At 38.0% G+C, this 23,337-nt stretch overlaps 1 protein-coding gene across 1 annotated transcript; it reads right to left on the reverse strand.

Annotated features, from left to right (window-relative positions):
• Positions 1-2,185: 2,185 nt before the first annotated feature.
• On the reverse strand, positions 2,186-22,049 carry tyro3 (TYRO3 protein tyrosine kinase). The gene is made up of 19 exons (XM_007251896.4): positions 21,640-22,049; positions 20,052-20,235; positions 17,471-17,571; positions 17,098-17,268; positions 15,744-15,830; positions 14,174-14,286; positions 13,576-13,756; positions 12,056-12,198; positions 9,605-9,743; positions 8,754-8,880; positions 8,493-8,587; positions 8,288-8,383; positions 7,468-7,548; positions 7,248-7,340; positions 7,018-7,139; positions 6,083-6,192; positions 5,760-5,919; positions 5,440-5,576; positions 2,186-4,945 (listed from the first exon to the last, which is right to left on the reverse strand). Exons 1-19 carry the CDS (start codon positions 21,695-21,697, stop codon positions 4,531-4,533), a joined length of 2,613 nt encoding a protein of 870 aa, XP_007251958.2. The 5' UTR covers positions 21,698-22,049; the 3' UTR covers positions 2,186-4,530.
• Between the last annotated feature and the right edge of the window lie 1,288 nt (positions 22,050-23,337).

Here is a 23,337-nt window from a genome sequence, read left to right on the forward strand (position 1 = left end):
ACGACGTCACGGCTCAAACGGCGCCGGGCGCGCGCACGCAGCGTGTTCGCGCGCGATCACGTGGTCGAAAACAAGGGAGTGCGCATGCGCTTACTTAACACTTCTTCGCTTGGGTCCCATGGCTGAGTTTGATGCGTTGCAGGGAAGCGCGCGCGGGGCTGATGCGGTGCAGGGAAGAGGGCGCGGACAGTGCTTTATACGGAGGGGGCTCCCGGTCAGCGCTTTCTTTTGGAAGCCGAAGAGAGAGAGAGACACCGACAGTGAATATGATGATCATTCAAGCAGCTTCAGACCTAAAATCTGCTGGTCTTACTGTAACCAGCTAACCTATTTACCCCCCTCGCTCAGAAAGAACAGAACAATACAGCGTTTTGAGTCTCAGTGGGTCTAACTGCATTGTTTATTGACAAGGAAGCAAGGGGAAGCAGATCTAACTAGCTAGGGTAGCTAAGGGTAAAATCAGGGCTGGTCAGAGCATGGATCACCAGAGACTCCAGTCCAGCCACCAAAAACACTTTCAACACTTTCTGCTGTCGTTTTTTGTGTGCGTGTGTGTGTGTATGCTACGTTATTGATATTCTCTCTCAATATACACATATTCCTGTATATACATACAAATGCATATTCATATTCTTCTTGTTTTGGGTTTGTAATTATGAAGTGCTATTTGTTAGTCGTTTGTATGATTTGTCTGTAGGACCCCAGTAAGTGTATAGCAGCTGTTGCTACAGCAGCTAATGGTGATCCAAATAAACATTAAACAATAGCTGCTGCGGGCGGACTAAAGCTAACAGGACGCTTTTATTTTTATTAGAGAGCTCTTTAAATCAGATATTTCTTTGACCGGATTGAAGACAAGTCATTGGAGACATCAAAGCATAAGTTACCCGGATAGAAAAAAAGTAGACTACTACGGTCAATTCTCCATTATCTAATACGTTAACCCTCAGATCTATCTATGAAAAATAGTTAAAAGTATTTATTTAGTATGATACTTCTTCTGCTTGCCTTAATTAGTGTAGCTAAGGGTGCACCTTTCACATAAAGGCATAGGAGTGTATAAAGAGCCCCAACCCTTCAAAGCCTTCAAATAAACATTAATTTAATGTCAGAATTTTAACAATAATCTATGCCAAAGAGGCAGTGTTGAAAAAATAAAAAAAATAATTCAACCACAATTTGATGTTTATTCAGTGTTCATAAATATATTTAAACATGCAAAACTATTTTTAAGATTTAATCAGCAGCATATGTCAACATCTGTTGAAAAGTTGATAAAATGGATTGAATTCTGTTGGTTGGTTTGATTAAACCACAGCAGACATCCTATCTAGATTTCACCAGCCCCAGTATGTTTGAGAAAATGTGGGTGTGAAGACGCAAACCATTATCACATCTTTTGGGGATGTCCAAATACACAAAAAAATGATGTAATGTATATAAAGATGTAATGTATATAAAGATATAAAGGAGGCTCTTAAACATATATTTAGTATTAAGCATGCAGAACTTGATTTGTCCCACACTCATATTCACCCTTATGCCACCCAAATGTGTGTATCTTGTACATTTTGTGTATTCTGAATTATAGTTTGTATTAGGAGTGGGTGATGTGGTTTAAGCACCTTCTTGTGGATCTTGTGCATCGGATACTGCTGATTTAAGGAGTGTGCATTCAGATTTACCACTGATTTTTACACTTTATGTAAAAATATTTGATAAATTGTTACCTCAATACTATCTAAAATGGCTATAGGGTGTATCCTTGATATATTTTGTTATTCTATAAATAAAAAAAATCAGGAAGTTTCACTGTATTTCTTCCAAAGTCAGTGATCCAACCTGTTATGAAATTATTAATGCACTCTTTGAAATGCAGACTGGAATAAAATGATAATGGACAACTAGAATCTTGTACATATATCATGAAAAAAGGAGAACAATTGGTGTTATTGATTTGCATCAGGCAAGATGTAGAATGACATTTAATTTGCCTTGTGTAACGTTTCATGTCCTGTGGTGTGAGTATTAGACATGTATGTATTGTGATGGTGATGCTTAAGCTATATCTTATCTGAAGTCAGATTGTACACAAATGGTCAGTGGTTCTCAACTGCAAAACTGGTCTGCAGTAACCCCGACAAAACAAAAAAATAAAATGAGTAATACTCAAAATCTACATAAATGATTTCAGAATGAATTTTTTATTGTATTTATTGACTGTTGACAGTATCCTGATTCATTTGGCCTTTAGAAGGTACCAGATTAGGTGAAGAGCACTTGAAATGGGCTCCCTTATGACACGGACTGTAGATCTGATATTACCGTATTGAAATACTGTATCTCCTCTTAATACACTCTCCAACAGGAACAAATAAATCCTTCACAGTTTTGTACATTGCTGATGTTACCCAAACACTGGGGTATAATATGTTATGTCATCTTACATTTTTACTGCATTTTTATTATTTGATGAACAAGTTTTGATCAGCACTCATACACTAAATTGGTTTAGGTTTGATTTGAGTATGACACTAGTCTGAATACATGTGTGCAAATAAAAAAAAACATTTCTAACATGTACTGCAGATTAGATGCCATAATTTCTGTGTAACAATATGCAATCGTTAAAAAAAAATCTATCTTGTACTTTAGATTAGTCACCATACTGCTACACTTGCTCTTTTACTTGTAACATGCTCATGCTCATCTCCTTCAATCATTAAATGTTAAATACTTTACAAAACATATTTAAATGTTTATGTTCACATGTGCAAAACCACAAATGTTAAACTGCTTATTCTACACCCATAAATTGTTGGGTCAAGAAGTGACCGTACACCTACAACAACTGTAGAGTTCATTTGCAGAGCAGGAGCAATCAGATTTTTCACAAAAGCACCACAAGCCTAAACATCATCCAAGCTTAAATTCTACTGTATGGGTTGCAAAAAAAAGATCTGTTTAACATCACAGAAACATAAGCATTGTACACATTAAGAATCCACATCCCTTGATATCCCTTGTTGCATGGAATGCTCTTGTGTGGGCTTGATGATGATGTTCATATGGTGCCTATGACAAAACATGAACTGAGGGGTTTTGTGAAGCTGACCTATAATAATCTCACAAAAGGATGCAGTTGCCTGTCTGTTATTTACAAATACGGCAGACGTCCTTCATGACAAACTAAAGGCAGACTTCTGAAAAACATACCTTAACGGCTTCCAGTAACATTTAAGTTAATAAAACTACAGTTAATTTGCAAAATGTCGACAGTGCTTCAGTTTTTTAAATTTGTTAATATTGTAAATTAACACTTCCGCTTCATATTAGGGCTGCACCATATTTAGGGGAAATTTACATTGCAATTTTGATACTATGATGTACACTCATCAAAGAAATGGTTGCAAAAATAGTTGCACCTAGAAGGAATTTCAGTGTTATTTGAAAGGAATATAAGGTTGTAGGAACAATAAATGCTAACAATTTCTGACTGATATAGACAACTCTTGGTCATATTTAGTGAGTCACACATACAGTAGGGTGTAATGCATGTGTAACAGACAACTCAGAGTTGTAAAGGTTCCAAATCCATACCACACAGCTTGCAGAATTTTTATGCTCGAGGGGGAATTGTTAGGGATATATGGCCCTTCAAACAGAGGGCACACACCAAACGCAGGAGTACAAGAAATTACAAGATGGTGGCAGAAGCAAAATTACAATAAACACTATATTACCATAGCTTAATGTTTAGTTCCAGTGTCTTATGTCCATTTTTTTTCTTTAAAGCATAAAAAAAGAAAAATGTTACATCTCTGTACCTAGCTAGCTAGCTAAATTTCCATTCTACCTTCAATGGTACAACAGACAGCAGAGACGGCATCATTTAAGGTGGAATGTGGGGGGGGGGGGGGGGGATCAGCTCCCATGGGGAACATGGAAATTAAGGGATGGACAGGATGCTGAATTTTACGCTCCTCTATTTTGAAGAGTTGTTCCTAACATTATGTTGGGCTAAGGTGATCTGGCACTGTCCAATATTGTGCCCACAGCATGACACTAAGCATTCTGGGTGTTCACAGATTTATTGGTCATCTCACTAAACTTAAAGTGGGACTCGTTACTAAAGATGACCCGATGCAAGTGGCACAACTACCCACTAAGCTTCATTCCTGTCAGTTGATTTCTGGATGCAACAATCATGCATTTCATAGAACTTGAGAACAGTTTGTATTTCCTTTTGTGTTAGTGTCATAATTGCAATGGTGATTCTTAATTGATGTATTGTGCAGCCCTACTTCGTATTATAAACATGTGATTGTATATTCATGTGGCCCCACTTGGACAGTGTAGTTAGCATGTCCTAGCATGTTGTTGTGCATTAACTCACAAATGCCCCTAGTCTATCAAGATTTTCCATCATAATTCATCCATTATGAATTCTCGTGTTGTTTTTTCCACACATCTGCCTGCTCTTCATAAGCAGTCCACGTGATTAGTCCAGTAAAAAAATAAGAAAAGACATCACACATTTATGATATCCTCCTCCTCATCCTTTGCATCCTCTGACAGGCCATCCTCAGACCGTCTGCTTTCTCCATCTATGGCACCACAAGGGCCAATAATATAGCGGTAGTCTCCGCCGATAGCCAGTGCAGCCCCTGACGACACCATGAGCCAGTCTTTTTCATCCTCCTCCATCCCCACGCACTGCCAAGGCACTCCCCATGAACGCTCCTCAGTGGTCACGCTACCAGCTCCAGCCCCAAGCCCAGAGTCTGGCTCGCCCTCCTCACCCTCCAAGTTTACATAAAGCAACGGCTCCTTTGCAGGTGCTGGAGACAGCCCGGCCCACAGACTCTCCAACTGTGCTATCAGGTGCTGGAAACTGGGACGACACTTAGGGACTGGAGACCAGCAGCTGTGCATGATCTCATAACTGGACAGGAGAAGGTAGAGAGAAGGGTTATTCAAAGGTTACCAATTCCTTTCTCAGAATGTTTTATCTCAGAGTTGATGCAGTCATACTGAACAAAACCTCTAAAAAGTAAATAAAATTGAAAATGTACATAATGAAATGTATAAATAAAAAAAGTATTAGCAAGAAAGCTTTAATGTGTTTGTGTGTAAGGGAGACTGAGAGAGAAAGATATTAAATATCAGAATAAAAAAGATGAAATGTACTCGACAGTAGATTTACACTAATAAATAAAACTGCTAATACATGGCCAGGCTTTGTAAAATAAAAAATTACAGGTGGGAGGTGGGGCAAAACTTAGTGATGATTCATTTGTGATAGAAACAATTAATGTATTAAAGGTTTTAGATTACTGCTAGTTGATAATGATATACATCTATCTCTATTTGTATTAGCTATTACATTTACGTTTCCATGCTACAGTTCCAACACATTCTTAAGCTATTGGTACTCACATATCATCTGGGCAGTCAGGTGGCTGTTTAAGTCTTTCACCCTTGATGAGGTATTCGTAAATCTCAGAGTTCTCCACTCCAGGATAAGGTGTCTGTCCCCGAGCCATAATCTCCCACATGGTCACACCAAAAGCCCACTGTGGAAGATAAGTCTGATTAGAAATAGTCTAGAATGTCAGAAAATAAAAGGTCCTAAAATAAATTTAGGAATGGTGATTTTCTTTCAGTAGTACAGTAACATATTAAAGATTTGAGTGACAGATTTATAACAATATATAATTGCATGTGCATAAGCATATTTAAGGTTGAGTGTGTATTACCACATCACTCTGTGTTGTGTAGACATTGTCAGCCAAACTTTCCAGTGCAATCCATTTCACTGGCAGCTTTGAGACAGACCCTTGTCTGTAATAATCCCCACTGTAGATCTTCTTGGAAAGACCAAAGTCTGCTACGCAGACGGTCATGTTCTCATTCAACCTAAAACATAAAAGTGACAAAAGCCAAAAAAGCTTCAGTGAGACTATCAAGACCATGATATGCAACCCATACGAGCTCAAATCTAGTTTAACTGTATGCTGTTTTCAACAGATACTAATAAAACCTTATTGTCTTTTGGATAAATGTGTGTGTAAACCCTCACATGCAGTTTCGAGCAGCCAGGTCCCTGTGAATGATGTTTTTGCTGCTAAGATACTGCATCCCCCGAGCAACATCCAGCATGAACTGAACAAGCATTTGAAGAGAGAGGGTCTACAGGAAATGCACGAAACAGATGCATATAAAAGTTTTAATAAACAATAAACAATGCAAAGGAAATAAAATAGGTAAACAATAGAAGATGAATGCAGAAAATGTTAAACAAAGACAAATGAGAATAGTCTGGAGTAAGAGCGAGATTTATTTTCCATCCCACAACCCATCCAGCGTGTTGCACAAAATCTTTACCATTTTGCACCCTAAATCATCATCCCTACAGTTCCATGCTCCAGTATGATCATGCAAGTAAGCTTATTGTATGTTAACAAACATGCCTAAAAAAAATCTGCTGCAATCATAGAAAATGTGATTTGTAATAATAATAATATTAATGATAACAAATAGAACCATGAGAATTAAAAAATGATTCTTAAAAGAACCTTGAAAAAAAGGTACCACTATTGTTATGAGTGTCATGTGTACAGGGATACATTTTGGAACACTGCTGTGAGGATTTGATTGTATTCAGTGATAGTGAGGTCAGGATGTTGGATGATCAAATCCATGATTTATCCCAAAAATATGGGATGGAGCATCGTATTTCATCAGCATGTCTTATTTTAACCTACTTTTGCACTGCACTAAATTTTAATGGAGAAAGGAATATATAGTCTAGGACTACGCTTCTTATCTGGGGAAACTGCCCCATACTGTTTAATGGGATTTATTAATGTAAATGTCACCAAATCTGAGATGCACCTATTATCATTTAGTCATTTACAGCCCTGCAAAGTTAGCATAGCCTGTCATGCCCAAGCCAAAGCCCTGGCATGAACCACACTGCAACGTGCGTGACTGAGAGAGAGTCAAAACACTCACAAAAGGGTCATCCCCAAGCCGGGACATGAGTAGGAAAGTGTGCAGGTCGCCATGTTTCATAAACGGAAGGATGACCATAGGGATAGGTAATCGCTGCTGTGGTCTTCTATGTAGGCTCACCCCTGATTGAGTAGAAACACACAATGCGGTGGACACACGTTACCTTTAATCATAATAATAATAAAAATATTAATAATAATAATAATCAATTCAGAAGTTTATTCACCAACCTATGAGCTGGATGACATTGGGATGGTGGAAATCCTTCATGTAGGCAGCCTCTTTCAGACACTGTTCAATATCACTTGAAGAGTTGATATCAGCTTTAACCCCCCCAAAAAATGGAAATATGTAAGACAGTAGTAAACAGACCTATGCAACAAGTTGGACTAACCATTAGCAGCTTTTCTGTAAGAAAACAAAACTCAGTATTAAACACTTCTTACTTACTTTTCAGTACTTTTACTGCCACCTTCTGCACTGAGCCATCCTCTGTTTTTAGAAAGGCTTCTCTCACTGAGCCAAACTCACCTGCATAAAAAAATCTTTAATATTAGGTATGCACTGAATATTTGACACAATTTCCCCCCCAAAACTGGCAATAAAAAAGCACATTTGTGCTTTCGGACAGAGTAATTCATACTGAACAATTACTAATTATTTTCAAAACTGCACTGCCGAGGTAATCATGGGACTTTAATAGCGCATCTAATGGCACTACTAAAGTAAACGTATTAATAAAGTTGCACTGCTGAGGTAAATAGTTTGCTAAATGTTTGAACAGAGTAGCACTGCTGAAATTCATGATTAGAATAGCACTGCTGAGGTAAAGTGTACTGTATTATCTGTATTGTATTGTGTAGTGTATTATCTAACAAACTAAATACTTCTAACCTCATTTCCTTCTTTTCCTACTCTATCCCACTATTTCCCTTTGATGTCCTTGAGGCACTGTCTAATTTTTTTTTTAACCTTGAACTTCTATTACTCTATGTACATATTTATTGTAAGTAATGTAATGCAATATAGTGTGCTTTGATGCACATAAAAAGGATGAGTGTTGCAATTACACTTAAAAAGTATTCAATGCAAATTGTTATTGGATTCATCCTTTGCAATTATGTATTGTTTCCTAGACATGTTTATGCTTAAGTTAGCATAATAACAAGTCCAGAACACTGTCTACACATAATTCTGTTTGGATAATGTATCTTAGTTAATGTAATCTTGTGTACAAAAAATGCAGTTAGGGACATTTCAAATAACTAACCTTTGCCTAGCATGTGTCCAAGAGTGAGGAGCCTTTCTGGGATGAGTACATCCCGTAGTTTGGCCTTCAATTCATCGTTGATGCCAAGACTGTCCACTAGAGGGAAACCAAAACAAAAAAATTAATTCTACAACTTCACTCAAGCAGTATAACCGCACCAGTGTTTATATTTGTGGTTGTCAGTTTATTCAACATATAAACATACAGGTGGATTCTGGGAGCTCAGGGCACTGCCTGTTGAAGGACCTTGCTGCTGTGAAAGACACCACAGTCTCTCCGCCTGGAGGCTTGAATACAGTTCTAGCAAAGAGGAAAAATTGAAAGTTTCAAATCATTCTATATTAATATAAATACACAGTAATACACAATAGTAGAGCACATTCAGACCTTTTACAGTCAGTGAACAATCAGTTATATAATGTTATCTAGTATATGTATAATGTTAATGCCTACAGTGCAAGCTTACCCAAACTGGGTCTCTTTGCCTCTTCTGTGTACCAAGACTGTCAGCAGCAGTCCCACCATCGTAGCCACCAGCAGACCTAAGATCAGACCTACCCACATGTGCCCTCTCTGAGTTTGAGCCTGCATAACTGAAGAAACATAAAATTACATTAATTCATTACATTTATATGTGCCAGACACTATTAATGCACAGGAGGAACATAATCTGAATCTGGCGGTTGTCTCTAAGGGATGACTGGAGGAGGGAGAGGGCCAGTGGTCACACCTATGCTAATGAGCCTCCCACAGACCATAAACTTATCTTTTTCTCTGGTGTGAAAATAGAGGGTGATTATCTCACTTCCTGTTATTCTTGCTTCTCTTTTATTTGTTGTGCTATATGGTGTTTTTTGCACTATACTGTGTATTTGTTGTGTAATCCTGTATCAACCAATTAGGATGGGTTTCACTTCGGAGTCTTGGTTCCTCCCAAAGTTTCTTCCTCTAGCACTAAGGGGGTTTTTCCATGCCACTGTCACATTGGTTTACTTAAAAGAGGTCTGGACCTCACTGTGACATTCACTGTGAACAGTGCTATGTAAATATTTTTTTTATTAAACTGAAATTAAGGATTTATTATTGCATTTCATTTTGATGTAAGATGAGTTTAGTTGTGTTATGTTTCTTGTTTAGGCTTTAGCTCATATCCTAATCCTACAAATGCACAACAGTTCAAGGCTATTAAACAAGCTAAAATAATAAAGGCTGACATTTTTGACAATTACTGTCAGTCTTGTGTATTGGTCTGTCAGTTTAGTTGGCAGTAGTCTACTTTTTATCTCTAGATACATGAAATTGTAACATGAGCCTTACCTGAGGCTGGCATAATGAGCACTGGCTGACTCCAGGGCCCACACCCTGCCATGGTGCATGCTGACACCTGGAAAGTGGCATTAAAGAAACGGCCTCCTCCAGACATATGAGCAATATTTTCCTTAAACAGTAGAGGCTCCTAAAAACGAAAAGAACAAACAGTTCATAATAAATAAATGTTACAAATCCTCAGAGAGATAAAACACATAATGGCCAAGAGTTCCTGGAATACTATTACTACATAAAAGTCGGTGTGGTGGAAACGCCCAAATAGTTGGGAAGAAGATACTGATATTGAATGCTCTTTCTACAGTGTGGCTTTTGGGTGTAGCGCTGCTACAATGGCATTTTGTTATTTGTGGGTCAAGACGCTCCTGCTTCATCAACAAATGAGGAATGTTTTCTGAATGGTGCTGGCATACCAATATTAAGCCACTGAATTGCATCACAACATTGTTAAATCAAAGATGTTAAATTTAATGTCAGAATGATCATTACAAAAATAGTATGGCTTAATATATAGGTCATGTATAGGTAAACTCTACAGATGCTCTAGAATAGAAAAATATATTTATCTTGCCTAGATTAATAATGAACTGGTACATTAAAGTGACTGTTGTTTCCTCAGCAAATTAGGGCTGTAAAACAAGTCAATTCCAAAACTGTTACATAATAGAAATACAACCAGCCCACTATCGATAACTACTTTGGGAAATTCAACAAATAAAGGATAAGAGAACTCAGAGAAGAGCTGACTGAAACAAACTAAACCAGAGAAAGTGCCAAACTGCTGAGGGTATCGGTGCGATGGCCAGGGACGTTCCAGTAAAGCAAGACTAAAAGCTAACATTTCCAGATCCTATTAAAATCTCTTCAGATATTACTGTCTGGACACCAAAAAGAACCAGAGAGCATCACTAACCAGTAATTAACTATAAAACTTTCTTGTTGAAGCATTAAAAGATAATTTAATTGATCTAACTTCCACTAGTCCAGCAAAAAGCCCACCATTTGTTTCATTTTGAGGCAAAATATTTACAGTGTACAACAAAGAGCTACTCATATTAAGATGCCAAAAGTCATGGGATAGTAGTATGTAAACTTTTAATTAGATGTTACCTCAGAGTATGGCATGAGAAATCCCTCACTTATTCAAGTTGTAAGGTGTTATCTCGAGGTGTGTGTGAGGCTGAATGCTGGTCAATGTGCTCATGCCAAGACACCTTAAAATATAGTAGTTTGAGGGAGACCTGATCCACAGTGTATCAGGATTACGTCACAGTAACTTTACCACCCACAGTGGACAATGCAGTGCAATGAGTGGCATGATTGTGACAGTCAACTTTCAGCTAGAATTGTTTGTGCGACAGACATGTGACTCAAGCAGAAATCACATCCACATTCAACGCAGGAGGCTCAACCTGCATATCCTGCAGGTTAGTACAATGTTCTTTAGCTTCCATGTGACACAGCAAGTCATTAAACACTATATTAAGCTGTTCTGGTCCCAAGACATTCTGGATCTAAAAGCAAGACATTCAATATATTAATTTTATGGTAACAGACAAACCTTACAAACTTCCAACAACTATTCCTGTCCTCAGATCCCAGATAATCAGGACACGCAAAGCCATATCTGAGTTTATAACAGGTGTGGCACACTGATAAATAGTACTTCCTTGCTGACGAAAGGAAAAAGAAGTTAAGCAATCTCAGAACTGCGTAAGAGAAGGATAAAGGAAACTAGGACATTTCAGAAGAACAGCAGTTCCTTTTAAACCTGCACAGCCTCTTTAGACACTATGCCTTAAAGGTCACCTTCCGCGAAAATACGATTTTTCTTGTTTTTTGTGGAATACAGTAGGTCTCTCCGAGTTGAATGTGTACACCTGCACATTAAACTGTTTTGCAGCCCCCATTGTCTGCAGGAGCTAAGCAAAGAAATCCCCCCTCCCCCCCTCCGAAAAACGGGTGAATTTTGAATTATCTTTCTGCCTACGTAGGCAGAAACTCACAGACCAGCCCACCTTGGCTCGAGAAACTCCCAGAGGCGGAGCTGAAGCGACGCAACATCACCGCTCATCAGTTAGGAGGTGGGAGGCAGTGAGCGGCAGAGCGGTGGAGGGGCGTCGCAGTGCTCCTAGCCAATCAGAGGAGAGATATTTGCATGCTGTTTGCATGTATGAATATTCATGAGCAAAGCTGGAATCCGGTCATTTTGGACACACCCCTAAAACAGTCCATTAAAAAAGAGCTATACAGAGACACCTGAGCACTTTTTTTTTACAAAAACGGCTCACATGTCATTCATTCATACTAGAGACCACAACTAGACATTTTAAAATGAAAGAAAAAACGACGGAAGGTGAGCTTTAAACAAGCATAAGGACATAAGGCTCATGTGTACCTCCTACAGAGTTTTAAATGTATTAATGCACTATGACACTGTACCTGACTCTCTCCTCCAAGATTCCATTGCACTTTGTATGCCAGCAATCGTCCATTCAGCTCCTCTTCCTCCAACGCTGCCCACTTCAGAGAGAGCTGTTGCTCTGTTAGTTCAAAGGTGAAGTTCTTGGGAGCTGCTGCAGGCACTGTGTATAACGGAGATCATAGCAACAAAATTCATCATATATTTACATAAAGATCCATTTTACCAGTCTCATTTATTTATTTTTAACAGTTTTACAGTTTACTCTACACAAAACATTTTAAAACATTTCAAAAAGCAGTTTCAATGTTGAGCAGTGGGTGGCAGCACTGCAAGTCCTGAATAAGTCCTACATTGAGATGGATTGGGGGCACGCACAATGGTGCATTGTACCATCAAGGCTGGAATCCACTGGACTAAGGCCAGTCCTGCCAGTTTACAAACATACAAACAAGGTCAACACCAAAACCCCCCCATTGCTCCTCTATCCAGCCAGGCCAACTCCTCTCTCCGCCCCCTGGCCCAAGCAGCTGGCTGGGGCCTGTGAGCTCAGTGCTGGGGAGAAAGAGTAGGCCTCATTGCTGGGCTGTTTATTTACTTGCCAAGCACTGACTACATTGGGCCACTCACTAATGCCAACCATTTTAGTCAGATGTGGATCTGAATTCCTTTGGTATGTTGAAAATGCTGATCTTAAGGCCCTTAAATAAATAAGTGCCTTGAAAAAGAAAAAATAATATGATTTTTAATGTAGTGGAACCTTTACAACATGTTGTTCTTCTCTACTCATTGTCTGCTTACTGCTCCATCTTGTTATTTTTTTTGTACAAAGACTACATCCTACCTAAAAAACAGAAAAAAATGGCTACATGAAGTCTCTGTAAATCAGACAATCATACATGATATGCCAAACTTGTTGGTTGGCACAGATGGAATGTGGCCTCCACCTTTAACCCATTTGTGTAGTGAACACACACACATACACACAAACACACAGTGAGAACACTCAGAAGACACACACACACACAGTGAAGCAGTGAGCACACATGCCCGGAGTGGTGGGCAGCCATCAATGCGGCACAGACCCTGATCACTGAGCCCCCACAAAGTAAAGAACTCACAGTCATTCCTCTCAGCTCAGACTCGATGTGAAAGAAATCATTAACACACATGTTTCCAGTTTTAATACTTGATATGCACTTTTTTGTCTGGAAGAATTTTACCTAATGTGAAAGTTTTAGCTGTAGTGCTAGAGCTCCCTGTATCTGGAATTAAAATCAAGTACCAAGCTATTACTTCAGACATATAACAAGTAATAATGCAAGAATCTTTCAGTTCTTTTCCAGGATGAAAATGTCTGAGTGCACTTTCCTGCATTCCTCTCTGGTTTCCTTCCCTCCTTCCATTAGGAAAGAGCTCGTACAACACGCAAACACACACACAAAAACACACAAAAACACACAAAAACACACAAAAACACACAAAAACACACACACAAACTGATGATTCAGCATTTCGTCTTATCAAAACTTAAGTGTACCTGCTTCTGGTGTTTCAAATTCAATCCAGGGAGAAAAAGGGGAGGAGCCAACTTCATTATCACACCGGATTCGCACACTGTAGTTGGTATGACTGTTTAGTCCGTCAATGGTGTGCTGAAACGGTGGCACAGTAACTTGCAATTCAGGAAGTTTGACCTTCCTCCCAGGGCTCTTAGACATCTGTAGAAGGGATTGGGAGCAGGAGGGGGAAAAACAAACACAGTAGAGACATAGCTCCTGATGACTTGCAGATGCCAAGATGACTGTATATCTATCCAGAAAAATCTTAGTGATAATTACAATCTATTGCACAAGTCTTATTTATTTGTACTGCTACTGTACATAATAATTAAACTTTCATTATAAGTTTAATTTGCTGCCATGAGATTTAGATCTATTGTGCAAACATTTTTGAATGCAGAAGCCAAATTATGAATTAAAATCCCACTGACATCAACATTAGGTTGGGCACTTTCCATGTGTAACCTAATAACACTGTGAATGGACCCTGGGGCAATCTGAGTAATATAGAGAAAAGGTAAACCTGTGTCGTTTATTGAACCGTTTTGCTGATGTGGAAGGAACAAACTACAGTACCTGAATGGTGCAGGTTGACAGGTCAGAATGCCCAGTGAACCCAGGCCTCCACATTACTGTCACATTATGGGCTACCTGGTCAATGTTGACATGAGTAGGAGAATCTGGGAGTACTGTAAGGAAAAAGAAAATAAAAAAATAGTTTGTTTTTTTTTGTTTTGCATGTTTCATAAAATAATCAATAGAAATAATTAAAACTGATCTAAAATAAAACCGTATTATGTCTAAGTTAATACAGTACACCAACATGCCAAATATCATGGGATAACAGTATGTGTATTGATCATGAAGTGTTACCTTATAGTAGTGCTGGGCGATTTTCGCGATGAATTCGATTAATTTGAATTACAGTTTTAATGTGATTTTGTTCGTGATTTTACATACTGTAACCGGTCCCAGCTGGTCTGAATCAGGACTGATTGAGCAGCCAGCTGAGACCGGCATAAAGCCCCCACTCAAGAGAGATGCTACAGTTGAAACAAAGACTGAAAGTTGCAACTAGAGACCCACTGGGGCAGTGGAGTTCTTTTTAGAGTTGTTTTGTGTTGGTGAAGGGCACTGGAACCTAAATAAATATACGTTTTGAGTTCATGATCCCTGTTTCTGTGACTGCCAGGTGCTTCCTGACTGCCGGGTCACGGTGACCACACCCCTATCCCTTTTTAATCTAAAATATCCGAAAACGCTACTGATTTACCGCCGCTGGCACCTCCCACAGACTTAACGCAGGCATATTTTTTTAACACTGCGCTCTAAGAACTGAAAAACTAAAACAAAAAATCCAAGCACTATTTCAGCACTTTCAACACAAACAAGCGGTGCAATAAAGCTTATATATAATCTAGAAATAAATCTTACCGTTTCTAAAAACTGCAGCGTCATTGCTCTCCAGTGAGGATCCGTGATTAATAGGGAAAAAACAATAATAATTTCGCCTTCAAAGTTACTTCTGTGACTTGTTTAGTGCGTTATTTCTCAATTTTCAGTCCTAGACCAGCGTTCTGAAGTATAAACCCTGTGTCTGTGTGTGAGTAACTCCATGCTGTAGTCGACTCATTGATTCACTCATCCCAAAGCATCTGAACACCAAACAGATATACATATATTTATTGTTTTTTCACAGAAAAACCCAGCTTTAAATTATTTCTTTTTCATCTGTAGTTAGATTTTTAGTAGGGGGTGAAAAAAATCGATTATAAGCAAAAATCGTATTTTTGGGGGGAAAAAATCTAAGATTATTTTTTTGGCCATAATTGCCCAGCACTACCTTATAGGATGGCTATAACTGCAAACTGTTGTAAAGTGCTATTCTGGGAATTAGTTAAACACTGGCCATTGTGCTCATTGCAAGGCAACATGAATGAAGATAGATGGGACAGTACCGATAATACATCACAGAAGGCATTACCACCCACAGTGGACAGTGCAGTGGAAGGTAATGATTGGCTAGAATTGCCCATACAAACACTTTGAGTTACTGTCTAATGACATTTTGTCATGTCAGTGTAATTAAGCATCTGGGAATAGTAAAAGAAGATTCTTTACAGTATAACAAACAAACACAGCCTACCTTTGATGTGCACAGTGCCAGTCCGAGAGATAGAAATCCCTCGAGCATTCTTTGCTTCACAGTAAAACTTAACGCTGTCGTTCACACCTAGATGAAAACACCATATTAAAGACAATGTCGTGAGCCATAAAGAAAAGAGCTGCTGCCTCACATTGTTTCCACTGCTGTATCTGTCCAGTCTTGCTACATCCTGTTGCACCTCAATTCATGCTGACAACACAGTTGCCTTGAACTGTAGCATTTAGTACATTTAACACGTTTCATAAAATGACCACCGACCACTAAACTGAGTGTACTGTACTGTATGAACAAAGGGCAAAAGTGCCTTAGCTTTAAAATTTGATACAGTACAACACAGACATGAGCTGCATTCCAAGTGTAAGCTAAGGTTGAGGAAGGATGGGTCCTTGGTAGATCTGTTCTATGAACAGATTTCTTTACAAATTATTCATAAATTATTTCTGCACATGTCTTTGTTTCCCGTAATTTTTGCACAGTGACAGATAAGGTGCAGGCAACACTTTTGAAATGCAGTGACTGACTTCATCATTTTTCTTTATCAACATCTAAATAGGGAAAGTTTCCCTACGCATTACTGCTCGAGCAGTATTGATTTTTATATTGCATTTCAGAGAAATAAGAGAAGTGATCTTTGCAGTTACGTCACATTGAATACATGGTTGGCCTAGAATATCAGTCATTTGCTAGAGTGTCGGTAGGCATCCACAATTTAAATCTGATATGTTTAATATCACTTTAAATTTACAACCAAATTTCTGCAGTGACAGTACAGAAAATACAGTATATAGCCTCCTTAAATAAACCTACAGTCATTAATCTATTCAATGGCAGATATCTTCACTCACATTTGAGATATTGGCCCAGATATAAGCATTTATATACATAACAAACATTGGCCCAGATTCATAAACAATGTTAGGAGCAAATACTATCACATGACCATGTTCGTTCTTTGATAAATAAAGAACCATCGTCCCATATTAAGTCTGCAGGGTTTTAAACTGCAGTGCTGGTATCATTCAATTCAGGTCTTAAAGGTTGGATGGAAACAGTGTCTCAACAACCAAAACTAAACAGTAACCAAAACGAGAAATAAGAGAAAGGAACTGTGCAGAATCTTTGACAACCTCCAAAAATAGTTTTTAAACCCAGCCTTGTTTTGCTAGCCACTGAATGTGACCTTTGACTCAACTGCCCAATACAAACAGCTTGTAGTACATTAGTCAGAAGAATGACTAACACTCTCAACACTGCTCATATCTCTATGAATGTGGGTATTATTATAGACACAACCGATTTCTGTTATAATTAAACTTTTTAAGAGGAGAATTACCCCGGACAAAGAGAACGGATGGAGAGGGCCTAAAATCTCCCTCCTGCACTCCCCCCAGCCACCAGAGCACCTCCACTGGCTCAGGGGGTCCAACAGCAGCACACGTCAGGTTAAATGGTGCTCCTGGAAATGTGGCTACATCCTCAGGTTCCTTAGTAAAATGAGGCACACCTGAATACAAACAAAACATGAAAGACATGTAACGAGTGAAACTGAATTAAAGCAAAATTAACCGTATAAGAGCTGATATAAGAAATAAAGAATGTGATTTTTTAAATGTATAATATCATAAATAACAACTCTAAGCTATGGTTCAGTTCTGTAGAATAAGAAGCTAAGAAGAGAACTAAGGAGGAAAGTGGTATTGATTTACCCTCTACTGTGATCCAAGCTGGCTCGGAGGAGATGACCGTGCCGTAATATTCAACCTCACACCAGTACTTCCCAGCATCCTGCTGCTGGACTGACTTCACACTGAAAGTACAATTGCAAATACACAATGATAAAAGCTCTCAATTTAATAATGAGCAAAAAAGAAAAAATAATCCTTTTGTACTAGAAAAAGATTTGGTACCTGGAACAAGGTACTTTTAGGTACATGTTTGCTTGTGGTTCAAAGCAAGCCAAGTAAAGAATAAAACGTTATGTTCAATCCTAAAAAGAGGTTTATTCAAGAGTGGAGGTATAGGTGTTGTGATAGTGGAACATGAACCAAGTACCAAAGAAGAGTATAGTCAAGTACTGCAAATACCATACAGTGGGAAAAAGCATCACACCAACAACTTGTATGTATATTTCTGCATTATTTGCAAACATTATTTACTTTCTGACTTGCTGTCAGTTTCGTAAAGAATGGACCAATACAAAATGCTCCATCATTATTTACAAGAAAATATTTAAAAAATGTATATGACAGTGACAACATACATCCACAACAGTCATAAACAATGCTGAGCAAATATTTATGGCACGTAAATCTTATTTAAAAACAAATTTTCTATTCAATCAGTGCACTTTTGCTTATGAAAACATTTAGCATTAGAATGTAGATTGACACAAATTTAACTACTGCAAATATAACCAAGACATTCTTATTTTGAAAGAAAATTACTTGATATATTTTGTTCCTTCCCAATGCACAGCCAATGCATAGGTTTCTTTAAATTCCATTAACTGCCAACTGAATTTACATACGTATGTACTGATTTATCAAAACAGGTGTTAGATCTCCATTACAAATTAAATTAGGATCATTAGAAGTAGTAAGTACTAGTAACCAAACAAATGACTCTTTATTGTATGAATAATATTTGCATACATTTTTCTGAACACTTTCTTAATAATAATTTTCAATGCCAGAAATAAATGTGTCTCATTCTTTACTGACATATCAAATGTAATACCATGTATTACCATGACTTCTTTCATGTTTCATAAAAGGCTCCACCACCTCAGCACTCGTGCAGGGGATTAGCATCTGGCCCCCCGTGCTTTTGTTCACAGTTTTTGAATTACTCATGGCCAGCTCAACACACCTCAGTCACCGGCAGTGGTATGCAAACATACAGACAACAATTTAGTTTACTGAAAGAAGAGGGTAAAAGATAAACTCTTCTCCAAACAACATTAAATGATGAAACAATGTTTTAAAGGTTTTAAAGATTAGTGCATTATTTGTACAATTTATGAGCACCATGGAAAAGTGTGGGCACCCCAAGAGATATGAGCCTTTTTACCATGGTCACACAGAACATTTTACTGGTAGAGGGGAAAATGGATTCAATTAAAATACGAGCACATCCTGTCGCAAACGTCACACTGTCTAAAAAAAAGCTGGTGATTCTGAAGCTTCTACAGAATGATAATGACCGCATTATTGAATCCAAAATGGGCTACCTCAATCTGGTGGTTTCGCCATAGCCCTCCTACCCTAGATTTCATCACAAATCTAAGGACACACCTCAAAAGATCAGGTCACGCACAAGAATCTCACAGAACTGGAACCTTTTGTAAGGAAGAATGAGCCACAATTAACAAGAATTAAACATGTGCTGAAATTTTTAAACTGTTAAAAATTCAAATAAAGTACCATCAGAACTATCAGTGGTTTGCGCATTACTTCAAGTATTGTGTTGTGTTGTTACATTAAAGCCTAAAGCAGAGGGAAGGTTTTTGAAGGAGTCTTTAAAGCTGATTAACTAACTGCAACACCATTTCATCCAAATTCTGACTCACACTTAACCATGAAACACAGAGAAAACACTACACTACACTACGTATCTGTTTCTTAGGCATTTACAATGTTTGAAAACCTGTTTCTTCAGACTGGTGTGAATTTGAAATGAAGCCCTAAAAAATGCAGTGTTTAGTTTTAAGAACCACTACATTATCGCTGCTCTCTGGTGAAAAATTCATCCCAATTCCTTGTCAGTTTTTATTTTTCTCCTACTGTTTGAACCCTGTAGGTGATGTGTGAATAATTCTTGATTAATACACCATTAACACAATAAAAAGGTTCTAAAATGTCTTAAAATAAAGATTTGGGCCATTTCCTGTAAATTCACCATTTTATAGACACATGTTTTTATTGCAAGGACAATAAGTTCCTAAAATGAATGAAGAAGAATTACTGCAGCCTAAATTTAGTTATTGGACGACCACTTAAAATGTTCCATGCTGTTCCTTTTACAAAAAATCCCAAAACCAAATTCTAAGCTGACTTGGGTTACTCAAGCAAATCAAAAGGATGTACACACACAGGCCAAGGGGTTAGTCATGTGAGATACAGTAATAAACAGTAAAAGATTTAACAGCCATAAGGACACACCTTATCAGATGATGTATGAAGTCATAAGAGATGATCTGTGACTATTTAAATAAAGAGCTAAAGACTATTTACATTATTTAATCTTTGCCCTCCAGATTTTGTAAACAATAAGCAGAAATGTTCTTACCTGTGAAAGGTCTCCCAGTGATGGGCTTCTAGAGTGATGTACATCTGATCCGTGCTGTACAGCTTTTCTCCATCTTTCATCCACACAATCTCCGGCTCGCTCAGGCCCTCAATGGCACAGCCCAGACGGGCCATGTTACCTTGGGTTACTGTGAGGTTGGCTGGGTTCTTGGTGAACTTCAGCCCTGAGAGATAACACACAGTACAGATGGGAACATCTTGACATGTGGTACAATCAAGGAAACACTGGCTCTAGAGAGAACAGTCTATTACAGAGTATTTCTAGTTTGTGATATCAAAGCCTTAAAGTTATCAGGGGCTGATTTTTTTTTTAAGTTCTATAAATGTTTTTGTATCAGCATTGGCAAATGTATCAACTTATCTTAATAATAAATCTGATTTAGTCGAATCTACATAGAAATATAGAACATTCTAAAAGGTTTACAAACTTGCAAGCACCACTGCATATATTAATAAACAGATGTTGTTAGAACTGAAAACCAATTCACATAATGGTGGAACATGTTTGTTAACAACACAAACCAACAAAATATTTCCCAGTGCTACATTTCCACAAGGCTATCTAAATTATGATGATGTATGCACTCTTTTTTTTTAAATAAAAAAAAAAATACAGTTGGTCAGTGTTGAAGAAATCCAAAAGAAAATCAACATTAAGTGTATTGTTCACATAATTTATCACAATAAGATAAAATACCTTAGTTTTGCAGACCTTTCTGTTTCGAATACCACCAAACATGTTACAAGTTTGCATTTTCACAGCTTTAGAAGCTTTTGTACCCAAATCTGTGGTCTCCATTGTGCCAAAACCACTGCACAGACCTGTTCCAGTGCCCATGCTCTGACTGAGGCTAGCAGACGTAATGCAAGCTGCAGAAGGATGAAAGCTCTCCAGTGTGGAGGCAGACTACAGCTGGCTTCTACAGTGCTGCAGCTTCAGCCAGAACAGCCTAATCAATGCCTACATTCACTGCCTATGGAGGAACTAATGTGGGGACACTATTAGCTAGATGACAGATTCAATGTTAAACAAACACTGTGATGCCGAATAAAAAATGAAGATTTTTTTATGTATATGCAAAAAAAGATCTATTTTTTATAAAAGAAAAGGTAACCTAATAATTATTTTTTTAAAGCCCATTCAGCATGGACTGCAGGATTATTTTAGATTGCTGGTTTCTTTTATAAAGCTATAATTCTGCTTGAATACAGTCCAGAGGGTAAACCAGGCTGTTGTTGTTGTTGCTGCTGCTGCTGCGGTTTCCAACAAGTAACTTAACGTTAAAGTTATCTAACGTTAGTTAGCCAACCTAGCTAACCTAACTTGAGGTGTCTTTATTTTTTGTTTAAGTTACTTGTTATAAATGTACTTGAATGTATAAATTCAATTTAACAAAAAAAACAAAAACGAACTAATTTGGTAACTAGCTTATCTAAGTTAGTTAACCTAGCTAGCTTAGCTTAGCTTAGCTAACGTTAACTAACTAGTTAAGTTAAGTGGGCTATTCATTAACATTGTTTACACTCTGTTTATCATTATTTATCCACACAATTTTGAACAAACTTACCGTGAACTCCTTCACTATAATGAACGAGGATAAATATTATCCAAAACTTAATTCCCATTTTAGCATCCTCTGAAACGCGACTCGGTCGCTTCACCTCAGCTGAATCAACAAGACCAGCAACTTTAAACAGGCGCGGTTGCTGAATCGCTAATTTACTCGGTATTCGCAGCAGCAAGTGCCGAACAGCGGCAGCAGCAGCTCCACAGTCCCGTCCCCAGAGTCTCCAACGCAGCCAGCAGCAGCAGCAGCAGAACCCCGCTCAGACCTCATCCCCGCCTGAACACTCTCCATACTCCACACACAGCCGAGCAGTATCCAAACATCCCGGCTTCACGGTCTTGGTTCAGTAAAGGAAACTGGACGGAGCTCCTCACACTTCCAAATGTTTCAGCGCTGTGGGGGAATGTGTGAAATCCCACACAATGCCCTCTAGAGACCATCTGCTGAAAAAACACCAAAACTCAGTGGATCCAGCCACCACCTCAAACCCAGCTCTTACAGAGGGCAAACGATATACAGCTCTAAAACAATAAGAGACCACTTAAAATGATTTTCTTTGAATTTACCAAATTAAAAAACCCTGAAATATAATCAAGAGGAAGATGGATGATCACAAGCCATCAAACCAAGCTGTACTGCTTGAATTTTTGCACCAGGAGTGGTATAAAGTTATCCAAAAGCAGTGTGTAAGACTGGTGGAGGAGAACATGCCTAGATGCATGAAAACTGTGATTAAAAACCAGGGTTATTTCACCAAATATTGATTTCTGAACTCTTAATTTGATTAAGAACTTGTTTTCTTTGCATTATTTGAGGTCTAAAAGCTCTGCATCTTTTTTGTTATTTTGCCCGTTTCTCATTTTCTTCAAATAAATGCTCAAAATGACAATATTCTTATTTGGAATTTAGGAGAAATGTGGTCCGTAGTTTATAGAATAAAACAACAATGTTCATTTTAACCAAACATATACCTATAAATCATCAAAATCAGAGAAACTGATTCAGAAACTAAAGTGGTCTCTTATTTTTTTCCAGAGCTTTATAAGTATATAGAAATCACTGCATAAATATGCACAAATAAATAATTTAACTGATTTTCTCTACATGGCAGTTCCTAAAATCTCAACTGAAGAGTAGGGCCTGGTAGTTGCCAAGTGTACCAACAATCCAAGGCCAAATGTTTGCTTAGAACCAGGCCACAAGAGGCTAGCACAAATTGTGTGTCTAGTAACATGTTTGAAAAAAAGTGGTGGAAAAACAGTTAACCCATACGTACCATGTTAAATATATTTATAGCTATTTTCCTAGCTATAGGACCTCTAGGCCATTGACAAACAAATCTGTACATATCAGTTTGCATTTACATTTTTTGTACACTGTACCCTAAAACCCCACACTAAATAACGTTATCATTAAATGTGGTTTCCTTTAAGAGAAAATCCATCACTATCAAATGGCAAAAATAAATAACAGTAATGCTCTCATCAAATGTTTAGAATTTGCAAAGCAGATATTCAGTAAATAAGGCTTGTTCCCATTATTTGATAAGGGAGGAAATAAGTAGGTAGTGATCGTAGACCTAGGGGCTGGAACTTACCATAAAGTACCTTCTAATTTGGAACAGGATCTCCTCTCAGGAAGAGAAGCAGCCACACTAAATAAGTGTACACAACAGAGATAGATAGATAGATAGATAGA

The sequence above is a fragment of the Astyanax mexicanus genome, chromosome 14 (genome assembly GCF_023375975.1).
Source record: "Astyanax mexicanus isolate ESR-SI-001 chromosome 14, AstMex3_surface, whole genome shotgun sequence".
Classification (NCBI taxonomy): Eukaryota; Metazoa; Chordata; class Actinopteri; order Characiformes; family Acestrorhamphidae; genus Astyanax; species Astyanax mexicanus.